We start from the raw sequence: 20,257 nt of genomic DNA, 5'->3' as shown, positions 1-20,257 counted from the left end.
GGTTGGAATACATTCATAGCTCCTGGCTATAGGGCACAGTTAGAACCAAGTATTTGACATATATATAGTAAATATATATATATATATATAGGGCACAGTTAGAACTAAGTATTTGACATGTATATAGTAAAAAAATATGTATAGAAATAGGGAAAATGAATAAATAAGAAATGAATTAAATCCTGTGAAAGCTTTTGCTTCGTTGAGCTCGGTTGCTGCTCGCCGTTGGTAGCGATTACCAGTTCCTAGCAATCACTGCAGTGCTCCGTTGTCAGAACGGGACTTACTAAAGGTCAGGGGAAAAAGAAAAAAGGGTCGTTCCTCGGCTTTCCCCTGCGCGGAGCTCACCTCGGCGCCCCCCCGGCCCCGCCGCGGAGGGAGGCACGGGGGGAGCCGGCGGCCCCGCTCCGCCCCCGGTCGCCGCTGGGGGCCGGGCCTGCGGCGGCCCCGGGGCTCCGGCAGCGCCCGGCCGGGAGATGGAGAAGGGCACCGGTACCCCCGCCGCCGGCGGGAGCTGCCCGCAGAAAAACGCCGAGATCCTCAGCAGCCAGTACGGCATCAACCTCTTCTTGGCCGGGCTGCTGCTCACCTTCGCCTGGGCGGTGCACGCCGTGGGCATCAGCAAGAGCCACCTGCTCTCCTACCTCATCACGCTGATGCTCATCCAGCTGCTGTGGATGCTGTGGTACCTGTGCAGGAGCTGCACGCAGAGGAGGCTGATCCGCGACAAGGACACGCACGCTGGAGCACGCTGGCTCAAGTGTAAGTACTGGCCGCAGTACCCACGGTGGCACCGGGCATGGGATGTCCGTGCCGTCATCTGCCTCTGCTACCACGTCGTTACCTCTCCGTCCCTACCAGGAGACATCCTGGCATTCATGGTCCCGTGCACATGCAGTGCACTCTAAATACAAGCAGAAGCTGAACACTTTGAGAGTCCATATGGGAAAGCTGTCTGCTACAGGTATTCGCTTCCCAACCGCCCGTTTGGCCCGTTCGCAACACTGAAAGCCACAGAGCCTTTTTTCCCTTTCACCCCCGGCATCAGGCAGGTGTTGCAGCACTTAAAAAGACAGATTTTGGAAGGGGCAATTATTAAGGTGTTGTACAACTCTCCTGGAGGAATTATCACCTTTTCCAGGCAATGCAATGCGACTTCCTTATACTAGCAGCAGTCCAAAAGGTCCCTGAGGGCTCTCTAAAGCGAAGTATTTCAGAGATTCCCATTTGTACCTGTACAGTGATGCCTTACAACTATTAAATCATGTAGGTTGGAAAAAAAGCCTTCAAGATCACCAAATTCAACCGTCAAAACCTTGGAAGCATCTAGAGTTAGAAGAGGACAATGTGCTCGGCCAGAGCAGTTTATAGTATAGCATGTAAAATATGTAAGCATAAAAGCTAAAAGTAGCATTAGCTTGTAGGAAATTTGCAAGGCTGGTGGTAGGATGTGATGGCCCTTATCTGCAGGGTTGGGTACTTACTGGAGTAAGGACGCAAAGATGTATCGAGAGCAGGTGGTTGGGGATCACGGCACAGAGTCGTGTCGAATGCCGTGTGTCTGGGTCCCAGGGAAAGGAAACAACTCGGCTCAGCACTACGTACAGGAGGAGGCAAGCCCACTTTTATCGACCGCTTTTCCAGTCTCGGTACTATAAATAGTAGGTTGGAAAGTAAGTGTGTTCAGTGCAGTGCTATAAGGCAGTTTTTCCATAAAATATTTCCTTCCTCATAGCAAAGATACAGCAATCAGTCACCGCAGCAGCAGCTAATGAAAAATTAATCTAAACCTAAAATCTGGCTAGTTTGAGAAGTAAGGTTGTGTTGTGGAAGTTTGGTTTGTCCTCAGTGCTGCGTGTCTTTGTGTCTTTTATTTTTCTTTGCACTGTTAACAATTATGCTATAAAAATAGCTCAGGGTCATTTTTAAACTTATTTTATATTTTATGTCTAACAATAAACTCATGGATTGTAGACTCTCTCCTGAAACGTATGGAGTTATGTACCAACTGTTTTCTCCTTGATTATTCACCATTTTCCAAAATAATCCTCATCTCTCAGGCATTTTTCATTTGTTACCTTACGTGGCTTACATTTTCTTGTTCTTTTCTTGTGAAATTTACTGAAATTCATTATTGCAAGGTTTAATTTGATCCTATTTTGGACCAGGCTATGTTTTTCTTACAGAGAGCAGCTTTCTCCTCTCAAGTGTGGAATAATACTGCTTAACATGGGTAAGAACAACAGAACCCCCCTGCCCTTTCTTCTTTTGGCAGAGCAATCACAGCATTTCATTTGTCCTACAGAATATAAGGAGTCACAGACATTTAGAAATAAGATACTGAAATGCACTACTAGGTTACCTTATCCATTTCTTTTACCAGCAAAGGATTGCTCTTTGTAATATGTTCTCAGCTGTGGCGCCTCCCACAGCTTCTCTTGGATGTCTATGCTGCAATTCAACAAATTCGCCCTTAGGGAAAGTCCTACATTTTCCTATTCTTAAGAGTTCCTTGTAGTTACAACAGTTCTCAAAAACTCCTTTGTCTTGTATTGGTAAGAGAAAACTTATTTGAACTACGGAAAAACTCGGGTGGCAATTCCTCTGCTAAGAACCCTCTTGCTCTCCTCTGTCTCAGTGGTCTTGTCACAGAAATCTTCTGTCTGGAAGAGAAGCCCAAAAACGAGGGGAAAGGACAAATTTTCATCAAGTCTTTCCACAGAAAGCTCTTGGCAATTCTTGAGTAACTTGAGCAGTTGCTTTTGAAGAATGTCTCCTTGCTCTCATCTTTGGAGAAAATACCCATGAATTACCTGGTATAAAATGTAAACGCAGACTCAGAATATTTTCATGATGCCCTTCAAACTGTGAATATCATTTTAGTAAAAGCGGTGGCAGCTGGCTACTTGTATCCATTTGCTATGGGAAATATTGGAAAAGAATGGCTTAACAAAGACCTCTTAAGGCAGAGTCCTTGCACACAGCTAACAAAGCTGGAAGGACAAATGGCCACTTCACAAAAACTGCTCACAGAAAGGTTTCCTGGATCATTTTCGTACCAAGATGTGAACTACGTGAACCCTAAAGCTCGGTTCTCTTCCAACTTGTGTGGCAGACCAAGAACCACTCCTATAGTCTGAATGTGGGAAAAGAGTTTTTTAGTAAGGTGAGGTTATCGCAACCCAAATAATCACAGGAAAGCTTAGGAAGGCTTTATATAGGTAGACTCTCTTCCTTGACTTACCCCAGATGTTATCCCCTGAGTACACTCTCCTGCAGTGCAAAGCTCTGTGGCCATCATTTAGAAGTTCAGCCAGCCAGAGAGCTCAAAAGGAAAATCAATTAGCTTCACAAATGGCTTTATTTTATTACGTTCTCCAGCAGCACAGCTTCTGTTCAAAGCATGGGCAGCTAGTCACCTTACACAGCCCTAGGCAGACTTCAACATATATCTTTTTCCTGCTTGTATTAAGTTGTCTATTATCAAAACCCAAACAATACTTGAAGTTTAGAGTGGCGTTTTGACAACTGTATCATTATAGCTTCCTGCTTCTTGATGGCTAATAGAAAGAATTAAGCCAGCACTTTGCAATACTGAAAATCCTATTCTGGATCTCCTAAAACACAAAGATTTCAATGAATATTTGGAAAAAAAAATCCACATTTAAAAAAAAAATACTTCAATGCTCAGTAAAAAACATTTCTTTTTATTCTTTAACTTTAGAAATAGCAAAATGGTGGAATCATCGTCATTATTTCTAATTGTTGGTATATATCAAGTATTTAGGATTAGTATATAATACTAAGATAGGTTTTCATCATTTGGTTGTTTTCTAGGAAACCAAACCAGACAGCTCACTGCAGTTCTGGTCTCTGACTCGAAGTGTAACCTCCCCAACAATGGTGCTGGCATACCAAGTGATTGTGTTACTGCCCGCTGTAGAGCTCTTGGGTCCAGAGACTGTAACATTATTGTTCAACTCCCTTGAGATGTATAGTTTGCTGTGTGACCGTATGGAGCATTAATTCACGCGGTGTATGGCTGCTTTGGTGCTACAGTTACCTGGGAGGCTGATCTTGCAAGGAGCTGGGAGCCATCTGCAAGGCGCTGCGTGTCTTCAAGTCCAGGTTCCTCCGTACTGCCTGTGCTGGGTGTGTGCCTTGATGTGCTTTAGTAATACACTGGGCAGAGGCTTTCACAAATTAGAGAGTCTTGTTACATCGAGTCGGTTATCTTCATGAACCCGATCCACTTTTATCTCCCTAAGCAAGAATATGAGTATTGATCTATCATTATTTCTCTAAACAAGATTTTGGCATAGTGCTACGGATTGTCTCTAGACAGTACAACTGTACATTGATGTTTTCTAATATCTTTTCATTTGTAGGTGGGATTACTTTATTTGCAGTGATTACTTTAATTCTGGACTCTTTTAAAATTGGATACTATATTGATTTTTCAAACTGTTTGTCACCAACTGAAGGCATTTTTCCTGTTACCCATGCAGCGCACACCATCTTACAGGTAAAAGACACTGGTTGCAGTTTTATATTATATCTATACTTCTTACCAAAAATATCTTTTTTTTTTTTTCTTCTCATCATCATGGATTTTACACTAATCTAATTTCTAAACATATCACAGGATGATTTTGAGGGTTAAGTTCTTGTGCATGTATACCTCTTTATGTGCAAATTCAGCCTTGGCAACCTGAAATTTCAGTAATTGCTCAGCCATAAAACTCCCCCAAAAGAAGTTCAAAATAGAAGTAATCAAAAATGCTATCAATAGTTGAAATTACATGCTCTTTAGTTTAAGTTACCTACAAAATTTTCAGAATTTTTCTGGCAGAAATGAGCAGCTTGGTTAAAGACAATTCACTTATTTCTATATCTACAGCTTGCCACACAATTCCAGTTCAATCTGTCTGATATCCCAGTATAATTAGGGGTGGATGCCTGATACTTCAAACAGGCAAAACCCCTTTCCTTGTGGGTTATAAAAACATTTGCACATCTTTCCTGTAACAAAAGAACGCAGATCATTCCAGAAGCATTTGATTACACTTTTCAGTGGCTGCACGCTAGAAAACATGACAGGAGTCACTGACTCCTGTAAAATATTCCAGCTGTTTGTTTATTTTCAGGCTTTGTCTCTGTATTATATGGTGATATTCCATAGCCGATTGTTTACTGCATGAATAATCGTTGCCCTTTCTTCTATTACATGATGGAACAAAAGGATCCTGGCCAGTTTTCCTAATAGTTTTCCTTATTTTGAATACCTGAATCATGAACAGCTTCCAGTTCTTCTGTCACAGGTTGTTAGCCAGTCTGTGAAGGCAGAGATAGTGAGAATTGTTGGTAGCTGCAAGAGCCAGATACATCTTATGGTAAGGTGAAGATTTAGATTATCATCCTCTTTCTTGTCAGGATAATCTAAAACTGTAATTCCTGTGGGCCCCTATGAGCAGACTTGTGGTAAAGAGGGAAAGGAAAAGCCACTAAAATAAGATACTCCGTTAGAGCCAGGTCATCTAATGCACTTTCCAAGATGATTAAGTAACATAGTGATAAGAGCAAGAACAGAAGAGAAAAGAATGATTTTCCTAGCAGTGGTTGCAAGTAAATAAGCAGTTGAACCACCTACATTATTCTGTTTTCTTTAACAGTAAAAACATTGAAATTTGAGCGGTAACTCTGACTTCCATCTTTTTATCTGAGGATGAAATTCTGACTTGATGGAAGTAGTCATAATTTCACTTCTTTTAAAATCCACTCTCCATGTGGAACAGCTTCTTTGCTTTACCTCTGACAGACAAACCCAAGAAATCCTTTCCTTCTGATCTGCATGCAGCATTCCTCATTGCATCCAGTAACCTGGGGTTGGTGAGATTTCTAGCTACTGTGAACTAGAATGTGGAAGAGGCTGACCTGAACAAAGGGAACGTCCAATTCCCTGAGAAGGGACATTCTCATTTAATATCACATCACCCTTTATTGTTTAATATTTAGTTTAATATTGATTTAATATTGCATCGTTCTGATTTAATATTACACCACATCATATTACATCACTAATGTAGCTGATTTTATCATTTACTTAGCTTAAAATGAAATCTTGAGTGTTAGCGTGAATGCTCAAAGGAAAGGTAAAGGATGTAATTTATCAAACACCTTTTGCCTAAGACAAATATAATGTCATTGAAACACAGGATAAAATTACAGTGCAGAGGATTCCTAATTACGTGTCATCTAAAAACCTGAGGATTTGTTTTCTGCAGAATACGTGTTGGATGCTGTTGTATTTCACTCTAACGAGGCATCCTGGTACTTGCCAATAAATGAGCAAATATACACTGTAACTGTGCAAACAATGAACTAGCACCGACCTTCTGATTTCCACTGCCTCTGCGTTAAGCTCTTCTGCAGACAGAAGTCCCTTTGAGACAATGCGTGCTCTGGGAGCAAAAACTGTATTTTCTCTCATTTCTCTACCTTACTGATTTTTCTATTCCTATTTTCTCTCAACTTTCTTGACTTCAGTGTTTGAACAGGGCTTCTAAACTTCCTTTTCTTAAGTGTTGAAGAATGCTTTCACATCTGCTGTCAGATTTTACTGCATCTATCCCAGAACTGCCATCTGAACATGGCATAGATGAGGCTACAATGCTAATCGCTGATTTCAATTTAAACTTCCACGGCATCTTGTATTTTTGTATTTATGACAATTTGTTGTGATAAATGCTTCATTGGGTGATTGAATTAACGTGTTATTAGTGGGGAGGGCAGGAGGCCGGATTCCTGGTTTTGCACTGGCTGAGTGAGCTCAAGTCCAGAAGTGTCTCGTGTGTCCTGAGCTTCTAGTAGGTGCCACAGAGAACTGCATGTTTCTAGCTTTCTCAAAGATCAGGTACTGAATGTCTCAGACAACACCAGCTGTGGAGGCACCCTATTAATGTGCGCAGTGAGGAAATGGAAGTCCAGTCACTGTAATTGCTGCAGAAGAACCCAAAGTTTTTTGCAATTTTCAGACCATTTCAGAAATACCACACCAGGCAGGTTTCTAAGACAAACCCTTTGGACCATTTCTATCCTGATGCTTACATACTATTTATTCAGTTCAGTAAGGTAGGAACCTTTCTGAATAAATAGGACTCCCAGTTTCACCCTAACATCCCTGAGGAATATGGCTATGGTTCTGCTTGCACCTACCAGGATTTGGAACAGGTTTTGTATTAGCAACAATCTGTATCCTTATCCTCCCACAGAGACTCCTACTTTTAATACTTCTTTCCCCTTTACTTGCTAAGTCAATACTGTTCTGTCTCTTTTGTTCTCCAGCTTGAGCTTCCTGCACTACATTTGAGTGCAACTGCATTTGTTGCTCCTAATGCGGTTACCTCTCAAACTGATAGAATGACCTTTTCTCTTGCTTCCTGGTCATCCATTGTTTGTTTTATTAATCAAGTCTGGAATCCTTTCACGTCTTTCTCCCTCCACAAAATTTCATATATTTAGGAAATTATTCAAATTTAGCGTCATCACGCCCTGCAGTAGTTATAGTGCTGTCTACAGCTGGCAGTTTTATTTCCTTTGTCATTGAAATAAAAGCCTCTGCAGATACAGAAGCACGATATGTTTTGGTGAGTCATACTGAAACTTTCTATTATTGAGCCACTGTCTTTGCATATAAGAAATCCTAGGTTCCTCCTGCCAGCCAGGTTCTGGCTGAATGTTGGAAGAGATAAGAATAATTTCACATGTGTGGAGATGGAGCCACCTCAGTTTAAATCATCAGAGGATGTAATCAGTGTTTCTGCCTACAGATATACTTTCCTTTTTCTGTTTCATACATATTCATTAGTGTAATGACATTTCTCTGTATTCCTTTAATTTAGGTGTACTTTCTTTGGTGTCATGCAAAGGATATTATCCAGTCTTTCAAAACACTTGAAAGGTAAAGTATCTGATCCTCATCTGGAATGCAAATAGGTGTACGTCTGCACCATGTTTGAACACCTACAATTTTACTGTATCATGGACATTGAGAACTTGTGGAGTTTGATTCTCAGTTGTGTTAATATAAATAGACAGTGACTCCATTCACCCAAGTGAGAAGATAATCATTATTCTGAGTTATTTTCTTTTTTTTTTTTTTATTTAAACTGTGCTCATACCTCATAATATACAATAGTCACAGAATAAATATGTATTTATCATGAGAGAGGGAAAGTGCAATGTATGATACCACAGTGTCACATGCATTTTTCAGAGGAAGGAAGCACCAGATTTTTGTCTGAGTACTTCATGTACTACATGAAGTTTTCTTCGTACTGAAGATAGTGAAAGGGAATTTGCATCAGCAACTTGCAGCCAGTGCAGTATATCTGTTTTTTTTTTTTTATTGACCTTTATGGAAATTACCTTTCAGAACTAGTTGCAAACATGCAAATACACAGAGAAACACAACCTTTCCAGCAGTATGTATACACCCAAATCAGTAAGGGTTGTTCTTATTTCTGACACCAGAACTTGGTTCTCATGGTGTAACTAATGTCTCTTCTGAAACAGATGAATACATTTATTTGTTATGGAGCTGAGGACTGGTCTTTGAGGCAGCAAAGCCAGCTCTGATGTATTTTCGTTTTTGTAAGAATGTGAATTAGTATATATTAATGCCTTTACATAGAATGCAAATAAACAAGGATATTAGCTTCTAAAATATTAATCTCAAATTATCAAGAACCTGGCCAGTTTCTATAGGAAGTGAAAGAAACTTACTCATAAACTTCAGCTGTAGTGATGGCTCTACTTTTGTTCTGCTCCCTTGGGTAAGTGTTTCAGGCTCATGCCAACAAGTGGAATGATTATGGAAGGCTTGCAACGTTAGCTGGTGAAACCATCTCTGTTTATAAGTACCATTTCTAAAATACCTAATTGCAAGTCATTCAAGTCATTCTCTGCAAACAGTGCAGTAATAAAGAACTGTTTCTTGGTGAAGAAATGTTATCAGCCTTGGGTACAAGAGAATAACGTCTGGCAAAATGGCAGATTAAAGGATTGTACCCAAGAAATAGATACCATAGCCTTCTACAAAAAAAAAAAAAAAAAGGGAGATGTGGGGGGAAGTGCTGGTCAATTGAGAACAATTATTGCCTGGGTTTTACTAGAAAGTTCAGAATCATTAACCCACTTCTTTCTCTGATGCCATTTTGTTTCACCAAGCCATGAAGTGGCTTGTCCAAGACAAGGACTCTCAAAGACACTTGGAGACTTAGCCTCACTTACCAGCAGTCTGAATGGGATAAAGCCCTCTGTTGACTTCAGCTTTCTCCAGGAGACAAAAATGCATGGATTAGAAGTTAGACAAGGTAGTACTATCTCTCTGAAGAAAGACCAGACCAACCACAGTGAGTATGAAGAAGCACCACAGAAGGCTGAGAAATGCGACTCGCAAAACAACCCTGATCAGACCGTTCAGTCACTGTCATTAACGTGTCCAGCCCAAAGAATAATAAAGATCACATATGAGAGCATAAAAGCATCCTATCTATGGTTTAATACATTAATCCATCATGTTTCTGTGATAGTTTGGAAGTCTAACATTCATTGTGCTCTACTGTGGAACATCTTTAGATAGAGATCGGTTATGATTTTTTTTTTCTTGTACTGACAACTAAATAGTGTTACATGTGGTGTCTACAGAAAATTAATCCACTGTCTTTAGCATGTACGTAGAGATATACTGCGTGCATATTCCTTCAATAATTATCTTATTTTGTAGGTTTGGGGTTATCCATTCTGTGTTCACAAATTTACTCCTGTGGACAAATGGAGTGTTAACAGAGTCAAAACATCAACTGAATGAACACAAGGAAAGACTAATCACACTTGGTTTTGGGAACATAACAATAGGTAAGCTGAAGTGTTGGTACATTTTGGAATTACTGCTCCCATGCAAAATACTATGTCTCTGTAGGACAGATCTGGGTATTTGCTGTATAGTCGTTCCTAGGCAAATGGTAGTCAACTGATATATGGTCAGTTCATATAGTAATTAAAGTGATGTATAATCACCGTCATATACGTGACTCAGGCTGTGATTTTCTGTTTATTTATCTCCCCTTTGGATGAGGTCCAGAATAAAAATAAATGCCAGAAGTTCCAAACAAAGATAATAATTCTTTTGAGGAATAACATCACTAAAGAATCCTTTTATTAGTAAATCAGAGAAGTAAATTATATACAGTAGTTTTAAAAACAGAATTTACTGTTTTGTAAGCTACTAGTAGAAAACCAAGAATGGATAATCCTGCAAATCATTCCCAGGACACTGGTATCCCATGGTGTGTGGTCCTGTGGAATTTTGTGTGGTGCCATGGAATTGGGTGGAATGTTTCAGAGGGATGGAGGTTATCCATTAGTGCTGCTTTTCAGGACACAGATTTTTAGCTGGGTGATTTTTTTTTTTTTAATTACAAATACTCTTCTTCATTGGTAAGATAATTGGTAACAAACATTGACTAAAACTGCTGGGGATGTCTTTTGCTTTCAAATGCCACTGAAGCGTCGGGAAATTTGGAGTTCTTGGCTTTCAATAGGCAATATAAGTTCTCAGCAGCTACAGGTAATTTTCTCCCACCTGATAGGATTTTTATTGTGTTCACAAGGATAAAGACAAAGGTGACCCCAGTTTTACATCCATTTGCAAGGGGATGGAGCCAGGCTCTTTTCAGTGGTGCCCAGTGCCAGAACAAGAAGCAACGGGCACAAACTGGAACACAAAAGGTTCCCTCTCAACATCAGGAAGAGCTTCTGTGCTGTGCAGTTGACAGAGCTCTGGCACAGGTTGCTCAGAGAGGTTATGGAGTCTCCTCCTTGGAGATCTTCAAAAGGCACCTACCTGGACATGGTCCTGGGCAGCTTGCTCTGGGCAGCCCTGCTGGAGCAGGGGTTGGAGCTGCGGGCCTCCAGAGGTCCCTGCCAGCCTCAGCCACTCTGTGATTCTCTGATTTAGCTGTACAGCAAAAGCATCAGTACGAATCACAAGTTAGTGGCTCTTCCTGATATTTCCACCGTTAAATGGAAGCAGTTTCCTTATATTATTTCCTATTAATCTGCTGCCAGAATTGTTGCACAAATGTGAGTAAACAGAAATAGTTTCTATAATGAGGAGCAAAGTAGTGATTCACAAGACAAATTTGCTATTAACATATAATCCACTGCAAAATCTTTTTTCACTTCTTACGAGCATATGCTTAAGACAAATGAATACCAGCTTTCTCCCATCTTTTTCTTATAAAATTAAAAAATAACAAAATATAAAAAAATAAACTTACAGGCACAAATCTAAGATTGGCTCTGGACTGCCTAAAAATATATTTTTCACCATTTCTGTTTATATATGTGTAAGTAAATATTTATCTTCTGAAACCATGGAAATTTCCAGTTTCTTAAGTTATTTGTTTGTGATTACACATTAAATACTTTTATTTTACAAATATGTGCAGTTTGTTTTCTGAGATGTTTTAGGGGTTTACAATGCAGGTTATTGCATAGAGAGATAATGATTTCATAGGTTCTTCTCAAAAAGATAAGATAGATTTTTAATTATTTTACTTTCAATCTATACTGGGACATTGAGTGAAAGTATCTGTGGCTTACTTCACCTCTTTCGTAGACATAAACGTATTTTTAATAAAGTGCTGTGGTTATTAGAAACCACTCTAGTGTAAATAACTGACAAAAATGAGAGGAGTCATTTTCTCATCAATTTTATATTCTTCATCTGACCTACAGGTGGAATTACTCAATATTCTATAAAATCCACCTAAGCCAAATGGCCAAGGACTCAAGTCCTTGAGATTTTGGACATTTGTATAATAAAAAAGTAGTATTTGAAAAGCTCTGTTGCACTTTGGTGCAGCATTCACTTATGATGTGACTATTGCTAAGCAGCTGAGTAGCGGAGTTAGAGATTATGCTTTGGAGACCAGGCAAAATCTATGTTAGGTTAATGATTTAAATGACACAGGTCCTTTTTAGGTGGCTAACTGGAGAGTATGATGTGTTGTTTGACTGAAATCTTACCTTTTATGTTTTATTGCTTTATTTATGTTTTATTTATTTGCTTTAAACAAAAAAATCCTTATAATGCACACATGTAATCTCTCTCTTTCCTTTAGTTTTAGATGACCATGCACCTCAATGCAATTGTACAACGACAACTCTCTGTTCCATATTTTCTCAAGGAATATATTACCTATATCCCTTCAATATAGAGTACCACATTCTAGCATCCACGATGCTCTATGTCCTGTGGAAAAACATTGGCCGCAAAGTAGAACACCATCAGCAACACAAAACTCCATTCAAATTCCACGGCATAACTGTTGGGATGATTTTTGGACTAATTGTGTTAACTAGCACAATAGCAGTAGTCGTGGTGTATTTAATTCAGATTGGACGTTCAAAAATCAAAAGTGAGTTAGCACTTACTATGTTTTACCTCCATGCTATCTTTGTATTGGCTCTCATGTGTACAGCTGGAGTAATCGCCCTTCTAATCTACAGACTGGAGGATAGATCATTGGATAACTCAAAGAATCCTGCTCGAAAACTGGATGCAGAACTGCTGGTTGGCACAGCTGCAGGATCCTGGCTCCTCTCCTGGGGATCAATCCTAGCAATTATCTGTGCCCAAGCTCACCCCAAATACACGTGGTTTAACCTGCCCTATTCTGTCCTAGTAATTATTGAGAAATACATTCAGAACCTCTTTATCATTGAATCCATACATTGCGAGCAGGAAAAGGCCAATGATGATATTAAAACACTTCGAATAGTGACTATATCTCGGGGGAGCACTTTATCGCTTACCCCCTCATACAAGGAGATTTACAATGGCCGAGCCGCCCGTGACATTGGGGAGTTACCGTGCCTGGTCAGCAGCAACATCTGCGCCGGAGAAAGTGACGGCGGTGGTGGTGCCAACGAAGAGACAAGTCAGGGTAACAGTCCATTCATGCGTTCAGCCTCAGAGTTCTCCTTTTACAGCAGAAGCTCGGTGGCTGACAACAAGAGGAGAATTCTCAAGAACATTGCTGCTTTTTTATTCCTATGCAATCTTTCGGTAAGACATTTTGAACATAATTTGCAAGTTAATACACGAAAGCTTCCCAACCCTTCAAGCCTCATATTAAAATTACATGGTTCCATAGTTTGTAGCAAGTAAATTTTACTTCTTCTGGAAGAATAAGTGAATATGCCTTTGGGGAACAAAATTTATCTAAACATGGAATCTAAGAGTCTAAACTCTTTTTAATCACCATGAAAAATTGTATCAGCAGCAGAAGCTGAAATCTTTTGCCATTGGTGTACCCGGGTAACAATAGGGAGGGCTTACTTAGAGATTGCCAAAACTAAATTGCAGGTCAGTGGGGTCACAGTCACTCGTAATTTATGATTAATACTGGCATTGCCTTCTTTCCTTGCAGCTTTGGATACCACCGGCATTTGGGTGCCGCCCAGAGTATGACAATGGACTGGAAGAAATAGTTTTTGGCTTTGAACCTTGGATAATTGTTGTGAACCTTGCAATGCCTTTTTCTATTTTCTATCGGATGCATTCAGCTGCCTCACTCTTTGAAGTCAATTGCAAAACATAGGTCATATACAGTCCCTCAGTGAACAATTGATTGAATAATTAATTACACAAATAACAGATGAATGAGTGGATGAGTGACTGAACATAGCCACAGCTGCTCAATAAATAGAAGATTCAATACATATTTCTAAAAGAGGGGACCATAGCCAATAGCAAGTCATATTTTTTATTTTCCCTCCATGCATTTTGTTATGTATGTATTATTACTGCCAAGCTAGACTTTTCAAAATCATATTAGTGTCAACTCTACATAGTAAAGTTAATTCAATCTCATTAATCTTTGTTTAGGTCATCTGAGATTTGTCCTCTAAATAATTGGTATTGCTTTATTTTCATACATCATGGCCTGTGAAAGCGGTTAAAAAAATTCTGTATGACTTAAGAAGGAAAATCCCAAGGACTGCTAAACTGAGTGATGCTCCTGAATCACAGACTCTGAAAACTTTTAATTCCTAGCTACATTTTTATAGTAAAAACATGAAAACATCTTCTATTTAGTTGGGATGTGGGAATTACATTAAACTTTCTGAAAAGCAATAGAAAATCAATATATATAGTTATTATTTTCTTAACTATATGGCATGAAATCCAAATAAATAGAATGTATGTTAAACATCATGCTGTATATAACTTCCGATAAAATATTTCTATTAATGAACCTCTCTTGTATTTACTAAATGACATAACTCCAAAATAAAGTTAATTCTTTTACAAAGCTCTTTATTCACACATCCTTGGTATGTTTTAAAAGATAAAAACTCATTTTGTAGCTTAGTTTTAAGTACATATGTTCTGTTGCCACAATGGTATATATCCCCTGTACATTTTTGTTTTAATGGGCTCCTAATTTCTTTGTGCTTCAATCTTCTGGATGGAAAGTAATCATATATACTCACATAGGGATGCTATAGAGCACAGCTGACGCCTATAGAAATTGTGAGGGCCCTGGCTGAGGGTTTTACAAGCCTGGTTTACAAGCTGTCAGAACATAAGCTCAAATTCCTAGGACGGTTAGTTGCCTGAATTTCTCACAGAAAGCAGTAGAAAGGTGGGTGCCTGAATACTCTTAGAAGACAGTCTGTTAGGATGGACAGGCTGCAGAAACGGCCAGAGCGCTAAAACGGGAGCAACAGCTCTGCCATCGGCAATTACTGGTGCTCTGGTGAAGGGCCTGGAGCACAAATCCTATGAGGAGCGGCTGAGGGGACTGGAGTTGTTTAGTCTGGAGAAGAGGAGGCTCAGGGGTGGCCTGAAGGAAGTTGTGGGGAGCTGGGGGTTGGCCTCTTCTCGCAGATAACTAGTGATAGGACTGGAGGGAATGGCCTCAACTTGCACCAGAGGAAATTTAGGTTGGAAATTAGGAGGCATTTCCTCTCAGAAAGAGCAGTCAGGCATTGGAATGGGTTGCCCAGGGAGGTGGTGGAGTCACTGTCCCTGGGGGAGTTCAATGAAGGGTTGGACCTGGTGCTTAGGGACATGGTTTAGTGGGTGATACTCGTGGTAGGGGGACAGTTGGACCAGATGATCTTGGAGGTCTTTTCCAACCTTGATTATTCTTTGATTCTGTGATCAGGGGTTGCTGCCTTTTTCCCCCAGCCCCTCAGAGGCCGGTTTCACTTTGGGCCGCCGCTGTCACCGCCGGCTGGAAGAGGACAGGCCTTCTTCCCAGGCAGGAGGTTTCAGCTTGCTCTCACGGAGCAGAACGCAAGTTTTAACTTTGTACCACTAGATGGCAAGCACGGACCATCAGATAAATGACCTGATGCCTTCCAGGCGTTGCTTCACATCATAATTAATCTCCGGTCCTATCCTACGCTACATACAGCCGTAACACACCAAGGAATTTTTGCCACCTGGTCTATCTGTTGCAAAACCCAGATCAGGTAAAGCAAGTTCCATCTGAATATGAATTAGATTAACCGCCGGCGAGGCTGAGCGTGAGAGCACCTCTGTTCCTGCAGAACAAATTCAGTTGTCAGACTTCGAGTGTGTTTTAGAAGTCACTGCCCGGTCACATCGCTGTAACCTCTGCCTTTCTCCAGCACTGCTTGTCATGTCTTTTATCACCTCTTTTTTAGTTCGTACCTTTATTCTCAACAGTAATCTTTTCCCTTGAACACAGTAACCTTATCTCACCTTCTTTCATGCATCTTCTTTCATGAAGCTCTAACCACTTCACTTGGTTCTCTCTCAGACTGGTTTCATTTTAAGTAGAATGAATAGGGCAATTTGTATAATCAAATAAAGCTTTCATCTTCCTTCCAAATCAACTGTTGGAACAACTTTCCAGCTACTTCTGGTGTCAGAGAAAACACACTTCACTAGGTAAGCCCACAAATTCCATTTCATCTTTCAGGCAGTCATAAAAACAGCTCGAGAAAGACTGCTTCTTTCTGTGGGATGGCTCACATGCCATTCTTCAGCTCAACGTGGTGCTCTTTAGCTGATTCCCACCACTGGTGTTCAACCGAAGCAGAGCTTGCCAATCCCCAGGGGCAAAAAGAGCCCATATGCTCTATTATAAACACTTAGCGCACATTTGGAAGTTTCAAAAATAAATAACATCAGTACTTGGTTATATTTCATCTGCAATTACTTAGTCCTTTCTGTTTCTCAACATTACTATTGAAATAATTTCATTTGTTCATGGTAATAAATTGATTTTGAGTGCTAAGATTAAAGTTTATTCATAAAAGTGAATTAGGGCAGCACTCTGGCAGTGAGCAAATGCTTAAACCATGCTAATGAGCAAATTCTATTCCAAGCTGCACTGATGAAACCCCACTGACTTAAATGGTTCTGTTTCAGGGAATCAGAGAATAGATTTCAGGGAACCAGAGAATAGACATAAGAGGTTTTCATGACAAGATTCAACCCCCAAATATTGTTTTATCCAAAACCAGAATGTCTTATGGAACCAGATCTTAGTAAAACTACTCGGTGCAGCGGCAACTCATGAATTTCTGAATGTTTTAGAAACATAGCTTATGAAGAAACAGATTTTTAACCAGGAATGATAATCTCTAGCTCTCTGATCAGTGTTAAACCTGGGCTTTCTCAAACATCTGCTTTCAGACATCTTCTACACCACCACCACCACCACCACCCTGGCATACTAATACTAATATGTCCCACAATACTTATATGTCATAGTTTTAAAAATATTCTAAGGAATAGCTCTAAGTTAGTTTATTTCTGCCTATATATCCACTCACGCATGCGACAGGAGTCGGGAGAGCTGGCTTACCCAAGAGAGGTCTAACAGTTCATTGTTATGTTTCTGAGGTGCCTCTAGAGTACAGTTTGTCAACTCTGAGCTCTCTAGTGAATGCCTTTGAGACCAATTTAATACTATTTAAAAAGAGAGTTTTTTTTTTTTTTAAGAAATGGATTTTTTCAGTCAAGTCCAATGTGCATTAGGTATGTAAAGTATTCTAAATTTTTGCTGCATAATGTTAATTAGAAAGCTATTCATCATGCCCTTCTGTTAGACTCTCCTACTCCCTCCCTTTCTTTCTAGATATCTTATTTATTCAATAGTATATGCTTAAGTAGCATTTAAATTCATATATGTATAAGAATAAAGGCTGGTAAGATGTCAAAAGATTCCTACAATCCTCAAGCACTTGCCTGGAGAGTCAAACTTGCACGACCATAGACTTTTCAAGTGTTTTTCAGTGTCAATGAAACTTTATCTAAGATGGAAGAAGGTGTAGGTGTCATGGTTGAGCTGAAAAAAAAGAAATGAATTCCATTTACAAGTATGTCTCAATCCTTTGAATCTCCTCTTTTAATCACTTAAAATAAATCCAATGATAAACATGATCATTTTGCATATATCCCTGTGTTGTAGAGCCCGCTTGCAGTCTGTAGAGTTTGAGTGGACTATGTCACTGAAGAGAAGGAGGCAGCTCCAAAAAACAGCAGAGAGGGAAATTATCCAAGTAACTTAAGTACATGCTTCTTTCCACTGACTGGGGAGTTAAAGGTCCTTATGAGGATAATTAGTTAATTCAAAAAACCCTGACTATCTCTTCCATTGAGCAGCACGTAGTAAATACTACAAGATATAATCTGCTGAGACTTTCCTAAGCAGGGGCAGTTAGTACATCCTGATTGTGTTATTTTGCCTTTTCCCTCAAAAGCTTTGAACAAAGCAGGGTTACGTCCAGCCAGCTCCGAATTACTGACTCCAAAGAGATGCTGAAATGCAAAAAAAATAAGATTTGGACCTAAGGAATTTATTTTAAAAAGTGAACTGACCTGTAGTCATGTTGACAAACAGAAGTCGTCATATTACCTGGAAAGATGATAATGAGCATATCTGTAGTTCTAAAAGAGATTTAAAGATATATTCATTTTATTAAGTTTTAAGCTTTATTGTTTGCCTGTTGTTTCTGGCTAAAAATGGAGTGCAAAATTAAATCATCACAATAATGTGAGCCAGGTAACTTGCTTGGAAATTCGATAACAAAGTTTTGTGTAGCCAATACAAGTTTTAATTTAATTTATTACTTACTAAGATTAACAAAAGCTTAGATATCACATTTGCAAGGATATAGAGAAAAGGCCCTTTAATAGGATAATTCATCAGAGCTTTCTCTAAGCTTTCTGGACACTGCTAGTCCATGGCTTTACAAACAGTGTTTTCATTTTAACTGTGTCTAACTAGGCCTGTGATGGCCTTGTTGGAGTTTCATTAGAGCAGGTCAGAAAGTAGCCCAGCAAAACCAGTGCATGCTGCTTGAACGTTACATACTCTCTGTATGACCTGACAGTACTCAAAACACAGGCTGAACAAAGATATGAGCATCTGTGCGTAATGATGTACAAATACCCTTAAATGATTCATTCCTGGGTCCCAAAAAATGAATCTGTTGATCCACCGACCATATCTTATATAACGTATTATCAAAAACAATGTGCTTCATTAAATTGCACCTAAAAACCATGAAATTAGAAAGATCCCCAAACTTCAAGGTTTTAAAACAAGCAGTCATTTTTAAATTGCCTTCTCTGACTTCCTTTAAGGAAATTATTAACTTCATTTTCTATATTTTTCCCCATTCACTGAACAATACTGACATCTATTATGTTCATATAGTTAAGAAACTAGGGATTTAAGAAAATTCCAGAAAAGAGAACACTGAAGTTATACCTGTAAGTATATAATGAATCAGTTAGCAAGGATTTTGGCAAATCTAAATGTGCATTTAATTTTACGACCTTGCTCTGTCACATTTGAGACGGTGTACATACAGCTGGCTCATTGAATTAGTTATTCCCTGTGAGCCCTCATCCTCAAGGATTTGGCCTCATTCTGTGAATATGTAAACCAAATGAGACCTGGACTGAAGCAGAATTGAAGCAGCTGCAATTGTTAATGGTAATCTTGAAAAAGAGGATTGGCTTTATCAACTTTATAGGATGGATTTCTGGAAAATCTCACTTCAATGTCAATAGACAATGGTTAAGAGTCTTTTATATTATTATTATTATTATTATTATTATTATTTTATATATTATTATTATATATTATTATATTTTATATTTATATTATATTATATTATTATAATTATTATAATATATTATATTATTATAATATTATAATATAATATATAATATTATTATATTATATTATATTATATTATATTATATTATATTATATTATATTATATTATATTATATTATATTATATTATTATAATATTATATATTATTATTATATTTATATATTATTATTATTATTTAGGAGGTGTGTTATACACCATAATATTAATTTGTCTGAGATTTAAAGGAAATTTTACTGTTCTATATAGCATATTTCCTGCCTTCATCTGCTATTATACTTTGTCTGTTTTTTTGGTTTGTTAGTTTTTTTGTTTGTTTGTTTTTTCCCAAATATACTGAATAAGATTGTTAGGTACTTAGGGCTAAATCCACACGTGGTGTTTGGGTCAGACTTGAGTCCATCATCTTCTGAACTTAGTAATTCCAACTCTAACAGACAAAGGCCTTTGTAGGAAAGTAGCCACTACTAGCTATGAGGTGATAAGCAACAGCTTTATAACAACATCTTCAGGATACCTTCCTCATCCCTCCTGATGCTCCTCTCCGAGGTTAGGGGAGCACTCCTGCAGTCAGCAGTGCTCCTCAGGTGGGATTTTCCATCACTGCCTGCTGGAATCAAATAATAGCTTCTTACCGAGAAAGATTTTAATAAGACACGATAATAGTCAAACGTACTATGAGAACATTATTTTCCAAGCACCAGTGTCTTTCTTCTCTCAAAACCTTTCTTTGCTCATCACTTTGGAAAACCTTTCCAGTGCAATAACAATCCAGAACTAAAACTTCAGTATATCAGGAAAGGATGGTTGTGCCTCCACTGGACATCGGATATGTGCTTCAGTGTGACACTGAAACTGGATCTGTGGCATGCAGTTATCAAGTGCAGGTAAGAACAGACACTGGCACGATCTGCACACCACTAGGTGGGGATCAGACACTGAGACAAAGTAAATTAGTGGGATATCATTAATAGATTAAATGACTCCAGGAAGGAAACTACCTCCTATCTTTTGTAATT

The 20,257-nt window shown here is 38.9% G+C and overlaps 1 protein-coding gene across 1 annotated transcript; it reads left to right on the top strand.

The window, feature by feature from the left end:
* Window positions 1-417: 417 nt before the first annotated feature.
* Window positions 418-14,385, top strand: OTOP1 (otopetrin 1). The gene is made up of 6 exons (XM_083836330.1): window positions 418-762; window positions 4,389-4,525; window positions 7,902-7,960; window positions 9,788-9,918; window positions 12,189-13,135; window positions 13,500-14,385. The coding sequence occupies exons 1-6, from the start codon at window positions 477-479 to the stop codon at window positions 13,668-13,670; spliced, it is 1,731 nt and encodes a 576-aa protein (XP_083692456.1). The 5' UTR covers window positions 418-476; the 3' UTR covers window positions 13,671-14,385.
* Window positions 14,386-20,257: the final 5,872 nt, after the last annotated feature.

Source organism: Anser anser, assembly GCF_964211835.1.
Source record: "Anser anser genome assembly, chromosome: 4".
NCBI classification, from domain to species: domain Eukaryota; kingdom Metazoa; phylum Chordata; class Aves; order Anseriformes; family Anatidae; genus Anser; species Anser anser.
Note: the sequence above shows the minus strand (reverse complement) of the source record. Positions and strands in the feature narration are given on the sequence as shown.